Source organism: Aedes albopictus, chromosome 3 (genome assembly GCF_035046485.1).
Source record: "Aedes albopictus strain Foshan chromosome 3, AalbF5, whole genome shotgun sequence".
NCBI classification, from domain to species: Eukaryota; Metazoa; Arthropoda; class Insecta; order Diptera; family Culicidae; genus Aedes; species Aedes albopictus.
Genome location: NC_085138.1, coordinates 172870678 through 172887601, shown reverse-complemented (window position 1 = coordinate 172887601; position 16924 = coordinate 172870678). Strand labels below are relative to the sequence as shown.

Here is a 16924-nt window from a genome sequence, read left to right as displayed (position 1 = left end):
GCTAGCTGGATAGGGACTGACCACTGATCTTTCTAGATCGCGATCGCGCACTCGTTCTTCCCGACAAACAAGTACCACAGCCGACGAAGCTGATGTGTGAGATGGCTTTCAGCGAAGTTTTCGCTCTTCTCTCATTTGATGATCATGCCGAAGTCGGCGAATCGTGTTTCCAAGAGCTGCTCATTGTTTCGCCGTGGAACGATCGTGTTCGCCTCTCCTGCACCTCCTTTCGTTAGTTTGCCGAGCCGCAATCACATTGATGTGTAAAGATGGTGCATGTGTATGTGTGTAGCTTTGTCACATGCGGAAATGAAGGGGAATATGATGGGATTTTTCGACGAATTCAAATGATCGCCTCGTGCAGAGCAGGGTTATGCAATTCACAGTTCGCGGAGCAGGTATAAATTATTCTCGAGTAGTCTAATTTTTACAATTTACAAAACTAAACGTTACACAGCCGCCGCCATTACCGCTCGCGGATAAGTGGATAGGATTGTTTGCAGCCAACATCAATTGGGCTCCCCCATTGACAATGCATTTGAGTTCCCTAAACATTGGTACAAGATGCGGGAATCGAAATCGTGACGTCATCGCACCCTGGTGACTGCCCCCAACGGTTGAGTCCGCGTTACTCAGATAAAATCAAGCATAAATTTTCAATCCGACGTAACTCGAGAATGTAAACAAATCCGGGATTACTGCTGCATGCATGATTCATAAAGCAAATTGAAGAATCCACATCACTGTTTGATGATTTATTGCTTAATTTGTTTAACTAAGCATATTTTTCGAAACGACGTATCTAACTATTTTGATGTTTACAACTTTACTGATAGATACACCGTTTTGATATATGAGAAAACCAAACGACGTATCTAGCCAAAATCAAAAGTAACAGATACACCAAACTGGCACCATACAAAAGCGACGTATCTGGCATGACGTATCTCGAACCAACCCGGTGTATGTGTATTTTTGTCAAAATGCATTGTTAACATGATATGGAATGGGTAGGTTTCGTTCCTTACCTAGTGCGTGGAATATCCCTGGTGATGTTAAGCACGAAAAAACTTATGAAAAGTCTTTTTATACAAAACTATTTTAGTGAAATGGTCGTCAACATTGACCATGAATTTACTCAGATCAGTGAAAAAGTTAGATACGTCGATTTGAAAAATTATGCTTGAAATCGTCTTAAAATGAAGTATGACCCACCCTAGTGACTATTGACATTTGTGCAGGCCCTTGACACGGCCTATATCAATGCATTGGAATCATGGTAGACAGGATGCCCTGGGCGCTAGTAAATAGCGCCCACTGTCAAATGCGAAAACATCAACAATTTTTTGTTTAACGTTTATTTGGGTTTGTTGATCAGTTTTTGGAATCATTTTTTCCACCTGTTATGATCACAAAACACTTCAAACTCGCTTTAATGTTAATGTACGATAAGAGGAGCATGCGATTAGTTGAATTAAGCAACCCAACAAGCACGCATTGTGAATGTGATTTCGTGAGTGGCTCACAACATCAAACAAAAGCTGTGTTTGTTGATTACACGCTCGTTTCAATTTGCACGAATATAAGTATAAGGCAGTTAGATGTTGGTTACGATAAATTTCATTGATGCCAGGGGCCTGCATTTGTGCAATGGTATCCGCGACTGAACCTTTCTAACCGGTTCGGCAGTGCTGCAAGCACTCCTCAAACAAAACTTGAAGAGAAAAAGGGATCGTCTCGCTCTGATGTAGTCCGCGGAGGTCTGGCTCGGGTTCGGTTTCGGTCGATGCTGCAGAACGAAAAGTATTTCTGATTATTTCAGTCGAAAAACATTGAAAAACGGTGAGAATTTACTTTAAAAATGTGCGGGAAAGTATAAATTTGCGTTTGCAGTGCGAAAATTGCTCGTAGCGCGTCGCTAAACGGTGCATATTGTGAAAAAATCCCAGCACAACAAGTGAATAGCTGGGCCTCTTTTGGGGCTACGCACTGGTGTTGGCCGGAAAAAAATTCCCGTCGCGAAGGAAGCACAAAGTGAACAAGTCAAATTCGGTGTTTTTTTTTCTCAGCTTGCTCCTAATCGGTTTGTTCTCGGAGGTCTGCTATTCTGTATGAGTTTGATTACTGTGCCTTGTTGCTCCATCCGCAGGTTGGGCATTATCTGATATTTTTTATTGAGACATGCTGTGGTGATCTCAAGAATATTGCGATGAGTCATTACGCGAAAGCTTATTGTAATCAACAAGAAGAGTACTTATTAGCAGCTAGAGTGTATTTGACAAATCTGCGAGCAATAATCATCCTAGCGATCCCAGCCTAGTGTTCCAGTTTGGAGTGTCACACAGCGCAAATAAGTGCGGAAAACAAAGCGGACATTTTGGATAGTGCTACTGCAGTCAGTGTTGTTTGTAGAGCCGCAGAAGAACTTGGCTGGAACGTTTCGTGTGATCATCGCACGATAGACCCCAAGAGACAGTGCAACTTTTTTCTTCTCTTTTTGGTTTATTTTGGCATACGGTTAAGTAATTAATAATACCTTCCTACTCGTGACCTCGGATGGCAGACAGGGAGACACTGGTGTGGTGCATACACGATACGCTAGCATCGGGGGTTTCGAAAACAACTCGGCGAAGCACTTTGAATCAAAGCATTATATTCATTTTTGATTTAATCATTAATTATCATTCTTAATCACATTCTTTCGCAATTTGATTACAAATAATATCATAAGAAAAATCTTTACTCAATCAGTATTTACTTAAAATGATTGATCATACAAAATATATGATCCAAATTGAATTGGTCTTAATGTTGTTTTAAATAATATTATATAGGTATTTGTTTATTTCTGTTTTTTAAACTTCAATAATGCAGAGTTTAGTTTAGTAACTACTATTTTAAAAGTTCTTGTACGCCTTTAATCATTACTCATTCAGAGTTTTTTTTGCGATTGATTGACAATCAGCCTTTTTTGAACATAATGTATACAATAATCACTTATCACAGTGTGGTTACGATTCCTTGACCTGATTTAAAGTTTGTATACTGGCAGGCTATCGTATAAATAAACTTACAAATTACAAATTTGAGATATGTAAATGACATTTGGCATTAGGAACGTTTGGCATAATGAAAATTTGACATTCTTTCTCCCGTGAGAAAACTTAAAAAAAACGGCATTTAATGGAAAGAAGGCAAACTTGTTAGTGGCGCCTTTCCTATCATTACTATTATTACCGCAACTATCAGGTATCAGAAGGCCGGCTCCAGAGGCACGTTATCATCCATTTGGGACATTTGTGCCATTGCCATAATAAAAACCTATTTCATCATCTATCTGAGGGAAAAGGAAGGTAATAAGGATTTGGATGGGGATAGGGACATGTAGGGAAATAGGAAAAATACCACATAAGAGTACCACAAAGGGTGCAAACAGCGCCCTGAAAAGGGCACTGTAATAACGCATAAAGCGCAAAGAGAGTCTATGCTCTTTACCACAGCGGGTTGAGAACAACAGAACATCTTGAAGATTCAGGTTTCTGAAGTCAGTTTCACTTGATAAGTGTTTACCGAGTACTCGGGAACGCAGTTGCGCGAAAACTGGGCAGTTACATATCAAATGATACGAAGTGCCATAATCGGATTCACTGCTATCACATACAAATGAATCAGCTTGCTGAATATTCGCCATGTGATAGCTGAGGCGGCAGTGGCCAGTCAACGCTTTGATCAGCGTTCTGCAATTCTGCTTAGACAGATTAGTTAGATACTTCGCCACGCGTAGAGATGACTCAGTACAATACAATTTTGTTTGACGGCATGACTCCAAACTATTCCAATACTGTTTGTGCTGAGTGGCTGCCCAGGTGTGAATCTGAAGCTTTACCCAACACTTCGATACCGGAATAGCTGGCTCAGGACCAATGAAGTCATGTGATGCTCCAGTGCGAGCTAACTCATCAGCAAATTCATTTCCAGCGATGGAAGAAGGGCCAGGTACCCATACAAGGTAAACAGCGTTTGTTGAATTCAGCTCCTCGATTTGAGTTCGACAAGCGGTAACTAACTTTGACCTACAGTTGGCCGAAGCAAGTGCTTTAATAGCAGCCTGGCTATCTGAACAGAAGTATATTACTTTGCCCATTACGTGTTGCTGAAGTGCTGATTGCAATCCACACATAAGAGCGAATATTTCGGCCTGAAAAACAGTGCAGTGTCTTCCAAGTGAGTAAGACTGATATAGCCTTAGCTCACGAGAATATACACCAGCACCTGCTCGACCTTCGAGAAGGGAGCCATCAGTGTAACATACGATGCCTTCCGCAATACTTCTCTCCAGATATCCAGATGTCCACTCTTCCCGGAAGGGAATTTCGTGGAAAATATCCCATATGGAAAATTACAAGCAATTGTAAGATCACTTGGAGCAAGGACAACTTTGTCCCAATTCATCAATAGTGGACACAACGAAGTGTGTGTGTTGATCTGCGGTTTACAGGAGTTTCCTCTAGTAAATCGAGTACCCGTAAACGGTAAGTGCAAGAAAGTGCTTCTTGTTTGAGATGAATGTGTAGTGGGGCAACGTCAAAGAGAACTTTGAGCGCTGCCGTGGGAGTTGAAGAGAACGCTCCAGACATCGCCATTAAGCACATCCTTTGGAGATGGCCTAATTTATATTGGATCGTTCTCACTTCGCCCTTTTGCCACCACATAAGACATCCATAGGCCAATATTGGACGAACAACAGTTGTGTAAATCAATTTGATATACTTGGGTTTTAGACTCCAAGTTGTACCAAAGGTACGCCGGCATTGCCCGAAGGCCATACAAGCTTTCTTGATTCTGAACTCAATGTGAGGTGTCCAGGAAAGCTTGGAATCAAGAATAACTCCAACGTACTTCACTTGTTCAGGCACATTGATTTCAGAATCAAAGAGACGCAAAGGTCGAACACCATTACGGTTTCGCTTTTCCGTGAAAAGAACAATATAGATGTTTTACTCGGATTAACCGAAAGGCCATATTGGCCCTCAACTACCTGAAGAGCGTTTTGCATCAGGTCGAAAAGGGTGCTGATGCACATACCAACTAACAATGTTAGATAGTCGTCGGCAAAACCATATGTAGGAAAACCGCTATTATTGAGTTGCCTCAATAGCGTATCTGCTGCGAGATTCCATAAAAGCGGTGACAAGACTCCCCCTCGGGGGCACTTACAAACACTCAATTTCCTAATCGCTGCTTGATGCAATGTCGAGAAGAGATGTCGGTTTTTAAGCATTTGGTGAATCCAATTGGAAATCATTGGAGATATACCATGACCCCGTGTGGCTTCCAATATGGCATCGAAAGGCACGTTGTCAAAGGCACCCTCGATATCTAAGAAAACACCCAAACAAGATTGCTTTTGAGCGAATGGCTTCTCGATATCGTATACAACCTTGTGTAAAAGAGTCACAGTGGACTTACCAGTTGGTAGGCATGTTGGTTCACATGAAGAGGCACGTTGGCCAGATGAACATCACGGATGTGATGATCTACAATGCGTTCATTTCTGAAAAAAGAGGTCAAACTGATAGGTCTGAAGCTCTTTGCTTCTTCATACGACTCGCGACCCACTTTCGGAATAAACCAAGGAATAAACTTCACAGTAATATCCCGCCAGGATTACTGCTACCCTGTAGCAAAACTGCAGACAAGTAGTTGTTTCAAAACATGTTTGAAATGATCAAATCCCTTCTGAAGCAAAATAGGATAAATCCCATCTGCCCCAGGAGATTTGAAAGGAGCAAAGCTATTATGATACTCCGAGCCGAAGCTAAAGAATCATAACTACAAGAAAAGACATCAGGTTCATCCGAAGGTGTAATATCCACACATCCAGGAAAGTGTGTGTTGAATAAGCATTCCAGAACTTCTTCATCAGAGGAAGTCAGATCGTCATTTGGCAAACGAAGTTCGTTAACTCGGAAATCCTTAGATTTCGCAAGGATTTTGTTTAACCGACTGACTTCACTCAAACTGGAAACATTTGTGCAAAGGTTTTTCCAGCCGGATCGTTCATCAGATCGGAGAACTTTCCTCTAGGCCTTGCGAGCCGACCTGAAAGCCTCCGAACCAGCCGAACGCCGCCTGTGGCCTGTCCCAACTCTTTCTACATTGTTTCCTGAGTTTCGCTAGATCAGAGTTCCACCAAGGGGTTCCTCTTGTTGTTGACAAGCAAACAGACTCAAGTCATTACACGCGAGTCTGCCATTTCATTTTTACTGAAATTCCCCTTACGAAAGTAAGGTTCTTGGACTACGGTGCTATCCTAACCGTAGCCACTTCAGTAGTTGAAAGAAATCAAAATAGTTGGCGTTGAGCGCGGGATACGACAGATCAATAATCGTGATCTGGTCGCCTTAGTATAGTCTAAATGATAGTGAAGATCGTAGGTATAGATGTGTTTCCATGTGTTATCAAAAGAGTAAAAATCTGGAGTCCCAACACGTATGATATCCATTTCCCAGTCTGCTCCGTGTAACGAGTTACTTGCAAACCACCTATGCTAGCAATCTGTTGCCCATATCGTACAGGACTGAGTTCTCAAATTTGTAAATTTGTGTGAGTGCGTGCGTGCGTAGTGAACAGTGTTCGTTCGATGAGCAGCGTCCGGGATTAATCAGACATACGAAAAGAGAATCCCAAGACAGAGAACGAAAAGACGGGCGGTGCACATAATCAACATCATTGCCATCAAAAGAGAACAAGAAAAGTATTTAGCTATTCCAATAAACATAACAACAACCAAGAGGCGGCGACGACATCGAGCAGAGAAGAATCCTTTTCTGCTGCCAGCAGTGAGCAGGCTGGTTGGTCCACATCTGACGCGTGTGTATGCTGCATTTTTATTTAGTATAATAGTATACATCGATTAGCAACAAGCTGATTTTTGTTTCTTGGCGGCGGAAGGCGGACGTCAAAATTCTTGTGCATCAGCTATAGTAGACTGATTCCACGCTCAAATACGGATCCTCCCAACTTGAATATTATCGATTCAAATGTGATATTTTGCAAGACTTCTCAGAATTAGAAACAAAACATTTTCCGCTAATAAAAAAAAAACTTACGCTCGAATATTTTTAAGAGATCCTTAGTGTAGTGAATACACAAACTGTTTAGAATTAACTGTAGCGTGGAATCTGATGGAAATAATAAAAAAAAATCAGCCCAAAAACATACTATAATAGAATCATTGGGCTTTAGAAAAAATACACCGGTAAAATATTTTTCCAAAAAGAAAATACAAACTTAAGTTAAAAGTTTGAACCATCGGATTCCACGATTTTTTAGATCAGCAGAATTTGTTTCGTTCCCTATTCTGAAAACCTATGCTAAGAATTTTCAAAATCGCAGACGTTCACGTTCATAATTCGACTTTTTCCAGTAATTCTGCGGGGAATGCGTCAGTAGCTAGTCACAACAGAAATGACTGAATACAAACTGGTAGTGGTCGGTGCTGGAGGTGTCGGCAAGTCGGCGCTCACGATACAACTCATCCAGAATCACTTTGTGGACGAATATGACCCCACCATTGAAGATTCCTACCGGAAACAAGTCGTGATTGGTAAGTGAAAGTCAATTTGGTATTGAGTACATATTGGGTTTTAAGCTTTAGAATTTAACCCTTTCCCGCCCATGGTGTCTGTAGAGCACCAGAACGTTCAACCCTTGTATCTCTGAAACTAATGAAGTTTTTTGAATGTTTTTAATTGTGAATTATGATTTCATATGTAGTTTTCTATCTAAAGGCATTACACTATGTATGCGCATACAAATACAATGTTTTTGTCAAAAAAAGTTTTCACGGAAAGCAATTTTTTCGACAAAAAAATAATGACAAACTTTGACAACTTAATTAATGGCATAATTATCCTCATGGGTTGAAATAAAAATATTTCCCTAACAGATTTACTATTTATTTGTGTAGTCATACGTTGAAAAGAACTGAAATATGTATTTAAACCCATAATATAATGCAATATAAATGGTGCATATGCACCACTGGGCACATGGTGTGCAAAAAATAAGCAATTTTCCAATGTAATAATTGTTTGCATCCCATTCTAGGATTCTGGTGGCATAAAAGTTCGAAGTTTTTGAGAACAACTTGTCTCGAATTGTAATGAATTTGTATAAAACTGGTTCGGAAAGTGATTTTCGTGGATTGTCAAATAAAGCATCCTGTGCTTAAGGTATTTTTAAAGGCCCAAATACAATGTGGGCGGCATAGCGGCATGGGCGGCAACGGCAAATTTCCAACACATGGGACGCCATATGATTGCGCACAATGAGTGTTTAGCGGCAAGAGCGGCATTGTACTAAAATGCGTTTTTTTCCAGAAATTTGGAAAAACGCGGCAAAGGATGAGCGGCAAAGCGGAGCAAGTTAACATTCTGTTACATTATAGCACAGAGAACAGACATCCAGGCTAGAACAAATTTCATTCGGAAAGTTGTGTAAGGATTTGAATCTCTACTTGAGTAAGGTTGCAAACCAATACACGATGACAACACTAACGCCACCAAACACCATATTGCCACAGTCAGTGGTGAATTGAAACATTTCAAGTGGTGAATTAAATTAGTATGGGAAATTGACCGACTGCAGCGCCACGCTATTGCCACTCGTGTTGCCGATTCCAAATGGCCGTTAAATTCCTTACACAGTTTCGAAACTGGACTTGGATGTCTGTTCTCTGTGATTATAGTCTTTTGCGTGGACATAATTTGAATCAGAAATATAGAAAACTAGAATGGGTTTTTGGATGATGATATTTCAACGTGCTATTTTATTGAATTGGTCGAAAACATCTGTCAATCCTATTGTAATGTAATTTCAAAAGAAAAAAACCCGATTGACAGTGGCAAATTCAAACAAATTATCTAATAAGTATTTAATTTAAATTGAAATAATATTGTTTTCTTTGGATTTGACACATTCTTCGCATTACGTTTTACGTTAGAATGTTTTTCTTCCAACATTTTTTTTAGTAAATTTGTGTCAACCAGCATGTAAAAAATCAGAATTAAACAGAAGATCCAATTCACGCTTCTTAATCAAATCGACACCATCCTAAAAAATGGCAGATTTTTACTTTGCATAAATAAATTTGTTACCCTCTGGAAACTTTTCAAGAATGCTAATATTTACTCAAAGATAAAATGAGATATGGTAACACAGACAAACAGACGTAACACTTCAAACATTGTTCGATACAAATCATAGCCACAGAATCATGTTCGTCCAATACTGAAAGGACTGAGTTTGGCCAACCATCATCTAGGTGGCAATAAAACGCCAAACTCGAATAAAAACGATGCAAGCGCCACACGGGTGGGCAGTTAGTCAACTATCAATTAAATAGAGACTTAAATCGGTGTACGATGAGAATTATCAGTGTTTTGTCTTTATGGTTTATCTTTGTTTTGGAGTTAAAGATTGGGAATCGATAATATATTCATGGCTCGATGGAAATATCGTTCCACGAAGTTCAAAAACCGTGGCGCAATATATGGCGTGAAATGTGTCATGTTGAAGATACAAAAAGAAATGGAAGCATCTGCGGGACCGTTTCATGAAAGAACTTCGCAAAGTTTAGCAGCCGACAACTTCCGGTCGGTTACGATCCGATTTAAGTTTGACGGTTCTACGAAATTAATCTATGATTCTACTCTGGGCTTTCGTTCCTGGTCGAACGCTGCCAGCGTAGACGGTAAATTGAAAAGTGTTTACAATCTATTTCTCAGCATGTACTTCATTTCCTGGAAGTTTTATAGATCCTAACATTCTTGAACAGTTTTTACATTTGCAATTTCTGCCGTTAATGATTTCAATAAAATAATTCAAAGATTTACGATCGCGATTACAGCCAACCAAAATAAACACGTATTTAATTACAAATAACCGTTCGTCAAACCGTCTGCATTGTGTTTTGAATTGCGGCAAAGCGGCAGCGGCATAATGACAGTCAGATTTAGAACACACCGCGGTCGTGCCGTCGTGCCGCCATGCCGCTATGCCGCCCACATTGTATTTGGGCCTTAACGAGAAAAAACATGAAATAAAGTTCTCCAAATGCCTGGTGGTGCTCCAGAGCATCACTTCATATTTGAGTTGTAATAGCCTTAAACAATAATTTTGGCATAGAAAATAAGATTTTGTTCTACCATTTTGAGGAAAAATAATAAAAACTATTTTTAAACATTATAAGAAGTCATGGGCGGGATAGGGTTAATTATCGCATAACAGGAGCAAGGAAAACTTCAGTTTCATAGCTATATTGTTCTGTAAAGTGCACCAAGAATTTTCAAACTGGAAATGCTAGTTAGTTTTTCCTCAAATAGTACGTAAAAATATAGACAATATACATGAAGTTAGAGCGTATCTTGTAATAATTGATTTGTTTTTTTTTACAGCCATTTAGTTTAATGCAAGTTTATACAAAAGATTATACAAAATAAATCATTATTTCGGAGTACATGAATATCTTTTCGCAATCCAAATCTCAATTTGTCAAAGTTTTCAAGACTATAGTTTTTAGAGGCATGTGTTATGATAAATTGGGTGACACTTATCCCCCTTTGAACCAATAATTTGTGTGAAGAGAAGATGACTTCTTGACTTACTGCTTACTGCTGAACGTAGGAGTCGTCTCCATTGGACTCGGCGCTCCGCGGACCCTTCGCCTCCACTTGATCGACCCACCTCGCTGAGCACCATCTTCTTGTACCGGTCGGATTGCTCTCGAGAACCATTTTAATCGAGTTGCTATCCGACATCTCGATGACATGATCCGTCCACCGTACCCTCCCAATTTCCGCGGTGTGGAGTATGGTTGGTTCTCTCAGCAGATGGTACGGAACACCTTCTGTTCAAAAACTCCAAGGGCGCATGTTAATCCTCTGCACGTATAGCCCATGCTTCGTGCCTACCGAGGACTACCGGTCTAGTCCGCGTTTTGTAGATGGTTAACTTCGTGTGATGGTGAACTTTGTACGACCGTAGGCTTCTGCGTAAGCTCGATTGCCACAATGCGTCTGAATTTCTCTGCTGGTGTCGATGGTCATCAGTGAACTCAAGTACACGAATTCCTCAACCGCCTCGATTTGATCACCGTCGATAGAGATTCAGAATGGCGGGCACGTTTAATCCTCCCTAGAGCCCTTTGTCATCATGTATATTGTCTTCGACACATTGATCCTATTTGCGGAGGTTAGCGCCATACTCCGAAGATACCATCATCTCAAATTTGCGAGCTCAATATTTTCGGCGATACCAGCTGAACGGATTTCGTGAAAATCGTTCCACTCGTGTTTATCCCCGCGCTCCTTACTACACCCTCTAAAGCAATGTTAAACAGCAATCACAAAAGACCATCACCTTGCCGTAAACCTCTACGAGATTCGAAGGTAATCGAGAGTGTCCCTGATACTCGAACTACGTACATCACTCGATCCATTGTCGCCTTGATCAATCGTATTAGTTTATTCGGGAAGCCGTGCTCGTGCATAATCTGTCATAGCTGGTCTCGATCGAATGTACCATACCTACGCCGATTTAAAAGCGATGAACAAGTGATGTGTGGGCACGTTGTTTTCGCGGCATTTCTGCAACACCTGGCGGAAAGCGAACATCTGGTCCGTTGTAGCGCGTTCACCCATGAATCCAGCCTGGTACTGCCCTACGAACTCTCTTGCAATCGCTGATAGACGGCGGCATAAAATCTTGTACGCAGCGCTCAATAGTGTGATCGCGCTGTAGCTCCTGCAATCCAACTTATCGCCCTTTTTATCGATGGGACAGACGATACCTTCCATCCATGCTTCCGGTAATACTTCTTTCTTTCAAATCATGGTGATGATCCAGTGTAGTGCTCTTACCAGTGCTTCTCCACCGTATTTTAAAAGCTCGCTTGGTAGTTGATCTGCTCCAGCGACATTGTTGTTTTTCAACCGGTCAACCTTGTTCTAAATCTCTTGGAGATCAGGGGCCGGAAGACTTTCGTCCTCCGCACGTACTTCTAGATCTACTACCACGCAAGCTTCGATGCTTGCAAATCGTCTACTGTTTACTTTAATAATTATGCTGCATTACATTGACTACCTTTTCCTTTAATTTCAGATGGTGAAACGTGTTTATTAGATATTCTAGATACAGCAGGACAAGAAGAATACTCCGCTATGCGAGATCAATACATGAGGACTGGCGAAGGTTTTTTGCTAGTTTTTGCAGTGAACAGTGCCAAAAGCTTCGAAGATATAGGTAAAACAATGGCTTGGGGCTCATTATGCTGACAGTAAGAAAATCTCTTTTTTTGCTCAGGAACCTATCGAGAGCAAATCAAGCGCGTCAAAGATGCAGAAGAAGTTCCCATGGTTCTAGTCGGTAACAAATGTGATCTGCAGGCGTGGGCCGTGGACATGAACCAAGCCAGAGATGTAAGAATTTGTGTAATTTCGAGCTAGATGATAAGCACTGTAATTATTCCTTTCCCTTCTTTTAGGTGGCCAAACAATATGGAGTACCATTTGTTGAAACGTCCGCCAAAACTCGAATGGGAGTTGACGATGCCTTCTATACACTGGTTCGTGAGATCCGTAAAGACAAAGAAAGAGGGAAGAAAAACCGGAAGCACAATAAACTTGGCTCCAGTCGGCGGTTCAAATGTCGACTGCTGTAAGTTGTGTGTGAGAGTATCGTACGCTGCCCTGCTGTTCTACATTTTATATTACCTATCTGTACGCATAAAAAGTATAACATTTGAACATCTTTCTATGATCGCACAACAACACTCATGTTGTGTGGAGAAAGGAGTGGCTCAAAATATCAATTGTCAGCAATTTTGAAGGGCCCACTTCAAATGCCGTGGTGCCACACAACTGTAGTTCGTCTTTTTTCCGAATCCGTTGACATTTAAACGATAAAGAATTGATCATAATACCTACATGTAGAAATTGAATGTTATTTTGCAGCCACATTTATCCCATTCCTAATGACCTCTTGTTCAACTAACTCACGTATATAAATGTATGAAAGTGTCGAAAACGAGAATTGGATCTAAAGATAAATGAACAAGTTATTAGGATTGAAGCATTTACAGTCCTAATAATTGTATTTACTGAAATTAGAAACTAGTCTCGTGTCATGTCATTATTGGCCGTCAAGCGTTAAACAAGGTACGTGGTAAAATGCCAGGATGTTTGAATTATGTGGAAAAAAATGACTCATTTGTCTAAAAAACATTTCTTAAGCTTAACGTCTAAATAAGATGGTCTGCAAATTTGTAGCGTAGTGTCTTTCTTACTTAAATGCGAAAATAATCAGATGCAGATAATCAAAATAAGCATGAATCCTGTTGATTTGCATGTCGTTCAAATTAACGGGGGTACAGCTCAGTGTGAATATCCCCACGTCTCCAGTAGACAGAAATGTTTTGCAATTTTGCTGCCAGAAAAAGAAAATGGTAAAGAAATTGTCAACGCAGTGCTGCTTTCCTTGCAAACGGCACGAGAACGTTTCTTTCATGACTCATCTATGCGGAAAAAAAGGCTGGACATTTCGCAAAACAGTCCCATATGAATAGGAAACCCAGCAAAGATGGGACTGTTATGCGAGTGGCGGCAGAATAGCCGCTCAGCATTTGAAAAATTTTCAACATTCACATTTGTGTTATTTACAAATATGTATAAATGGACATCAACTTTGATCTCATCTAATTTACATTATCAATGAATGTACATATGTGCCAAAAAAGTGCAATTATGTGTGTAAAGTTGTTGTTTTTTACAATAATGTGCGGCTATAGGACAGATCGGTGAAGTACTAGATTTGTAGTAATGAGCTGAATTTTAGTATGGTGAGAAGGTCAATTCTCCGTTTCTGCAATGAAATGGTGCAAAAAGCGTAGGTATTGTGATTGCTTGCCTAATTTGATGCTGTTTGAGCAAAACTTTGGGCAACAGTGTTGTTGTTTTCTCCATTTCTTGCAACATAAACAACATAGTTATCCAAAGTTTTGCTCAAATAGCATCAAATTAGGCAAGCAATCACAATAACCACGCTTTTTGCACCATTTCATTGCAGAAACGGAGAATTGACCTTCTCACCATACTAAAATTCAGCTCATTATTACAAATCTAGTACTACACCGAACGTGCCCCATTGTGACATGAATGACTACTGGTACCACGTACCTGGTCATTAAATTTTCTCCGGTAAATGCAAATCATCAATTAACATTCAAAGTAGCAAACTTTTGTAAAAAATGTAATTGTAATTTATTAATCGTGCAGTTACACTTTATGTCAGGTCCAGGAAAGTATTCCAAAAATATTACAGTAGTGAATTTCATCGAATTGCAAAGTTCAGTTGTTTGTGAAGTTAATCCTCAGATTAGTCCAATGGCTTTTACAACGCGGAACGTGTAGAAAATACAACTGGAAATTTACATTGGTGTCCCCCTTATTCTGACCAAATCTTAAATACAAACTTCTAATGCGAACAGCAACGCCTAAAATGTCAACGAATTTGATTAAAAAATGAACTTGAACCCTTTGGCACCACGAAAGGAGGAGTGGGCCCATCAACATTCTGGTCGTACGGTATTTCAATAACAGTTTGAGTCACCCTGGTTGCTAAACATTTACGTTGTGTTGCCACCTATCTACTAAAAGGACAAAATAGCGGCAAAATTGAGTATACAGAATCTGCGCTGTGTCAAATGTGCATGAATTTGGCTGAACTTTCTTGGTTCACAACCACTTAGCTTTAAAAATGTGCAGTCGTTTTTTTTCTTGGCAATAAAATGTTCCATCCTTTCTACTCTACCAGTGCTATAGATTGACTTGAAAACCAAAACTACAAATACGTAGCTTAATTACAACAACACCTATGACAAAGTCTAGTTCACGAATTGCATGCCGAGAAGCTTCATTTTATTTTATATTCTAATTCCCTACGAACGCAAAATCTTGCACATGGAAACAATGAATGAACTGTTTTGATGAGTTCACAATTCACGACAATTGAATTATTGAATTGTATTTTAACCGAAATCCGGTAGACATTCAAATATTACGAAATTTTATGACAATGTATTATTTGCGACCAGTTGCTACCTGGTTAGTTCAGAGTCATGGACATAGCTATAAAAGCTGCCTATCCACTATGCAATGTCACTCCGGGAAGTGGCTTGACGGAAAATGTTATATCACATAACTGTACAAACATGATGTACATAACTCTTCTACAGGATCTTCCGCATGGTACGCAGCCTTCTCGGCATGTTGTTTGCTTGTTAGGCTAGCACCCAATGTCGTCCACATTTGAATTTACATTTTATCAAATCTACGAAAATGGGGTTTTCTACTTACGAAATTGTGCATGTGGTCAGACGTTTAAGCAAGTGCATCCGTATAATCAGACAGAATACACTTTAATTGTGTGTATCTTACTTTAAATTGAGCATACAATGTAGTATAGATACTTCTATTTATGATGGGATTACGTTACGTTAGCGTCGTTTGGCATAAGTTTGCTTGACATAATGATTATTTGTCATAAAAAAAAGAAGAACGCATTTCAGTTATGCATTATCTTCACTATACTGCCGTGAATCGCAAGTCATTCCCATCTGCAGTCTGAGCAAAACTGAGTTGATGGCATTTTTCGATCTTGCTTCGGATAATCTTTCAGCTGCGTGAATAACAATACCTAATTTGTTCAGTATACACCAAGTCAAGTCAGTCGCATTACGAACTTGTGTTTTAACTAGCTTTATATTTTTCACAGTTACGTTTTCATGTTTGGCATTTTGTGAAAGTTTCGTGATGATCGCAGCAATTTTAATGCCATGGCGATGTTTGAAGTTTCACATAGAAATCGAATTTGTGAACCATAGAGTCCATTTTCTCAATACTTACTTTTTACAGATGGGACTGACTTGCGATCCACGGTAGTGTACCACATGACCTAATTCTAAATGGCCTTATGTCAAGCGTTACGTTAGTTTTCATATTGCATATTCAAGTCACACCTTTTACCCAGATTTTAAGAAGTAGGTGTGTTTTGTTTATCATATCAACACAATTTGTCAAAAAGTGCAGTATGGGGAATTTGCACAAGGTTGAAGGGATTTTAACCCTCTAATACCCAATCCCGCCTTTAGACGGGGTATAGTTTGAGCATTTTTGTAATTTTTGTTTCGTGGAAAATCAAACTTTTTATATTTTTGGCTGATATTTAGGGCTGTTCTGTATATCTCAAAATGGTTTTTGGTGTATTTTGAAGCGTATTTACATTTTTTAAAAATCATTGAAAAATTGATGTTTTAGTCACCTTTTAGAAGTCATTGTTTATTTTGTATTGAATCGCTACAATTGACATATTTTAAATTTTTCCCAAATCATTCTATCCTTGTTTAATAGTTTAAGGAAATCGAATACACTCTAAAATTATTTTCCTTAAAATTACACGGAAAATAAAATTTTCTGTGAAAAAAAATTAAAACAATAATATTTCAACAATCATCATAAAATCTCAAAATGTTTTCATCTCAAAAAATCCGTTCCCTAAATTGGCTTCCAGGAAAAATATAAAACTGTGGGGATGTTCAAAAACAAAAATTAGAAAAATCAAAAACTGAAATTGACGAAATCGAGAATTAAAAAGAATCATCTTCCAAAACATGTTTAAATCGATTTTAGATGACGAAAAATGATATTTAGATCAAAATCAAAAATTTGGGTATTAGAGGGTTAATGGCTCTGCAAGTTGAAAGATTATGTGTCAATAATTCTAGTCCTGTATTATCCATAAGATTGGGATAAAATAGCACGCAAACATCATGGAAAAATGCACCAGGGTACATGCGGCTCTGTGC

At 39.4% G+C, this 16924-nt stretch overlaps 1 protein-coding gene across 6 annotated transcripts; it reads left to right on the top strand.

The window, feature by feature from the left end:
* Nucleotides 1-1691: 1691 nt before the first annotated feature.
* Nucleotides 1692-15595, top strand: LOC109406147 (GTPase HRas). Of its 6 annotated transcripts, none has more exons than XM_019679207.3 (5): nucleotides 1692-1842; nucleotides 7430-7609; nucleotides 12166-12306; nucleotides 12367-12482; nucleotides 12548-15595. In XM_019679207.3, exons 2-5 carry the CDS (start codon nucleotides 7471-7473, stop codon nucleotides 12722-12724), a joined length of 573 nt encoding a protein of 190 aa, XP_019534752.1. In that variant the 5' UTR covers nucleotides 1692-1842; nucleotides 7430-7470; the 3' UTR covers nucleotides 12725-15595. The 6 variants fall into 6 exon arrangements, with proteins under 6 accessions (XP_019534752.1, XP_062698338.1, XP_062698339.1 ...); XM_062842354.1 differs by lacking the exon at nucleotides 1692-1842 and adding an exon at nucleotides 1870-2083; XM_062842355.1 differs by lacking the exon at nucleotides 1692-1842 and adding an exon at nucleotides 1870-2097.
* The last annotated feature ends 1329 nt before the right edge of the window (nucleotides 15596-16924 follow it).

Coding starts and splice junctions, on each gene's coding strand:
- LOC109406147 (XM_019679207.3), top strand. CDS start 7,471: ATGACTGAATACAAACTGGTAGTGGTCGGTGCTGGAGGTGTCGGCAAG. Junction 7,610..12,165: donor CCGGAAACAAGTCGTGATTG/GTAAGTGAAAGT, acceptor CTTTAATTTCAG/ATGGTGAAACGTGTTTATTA. Junction 12,307..12,366: donor CAAAAGCTTCGAAGATATAG/GTAAAACAATGG, acceptor TTTTTTGCTCAG/GAACCTATCGAGAGCAAATC.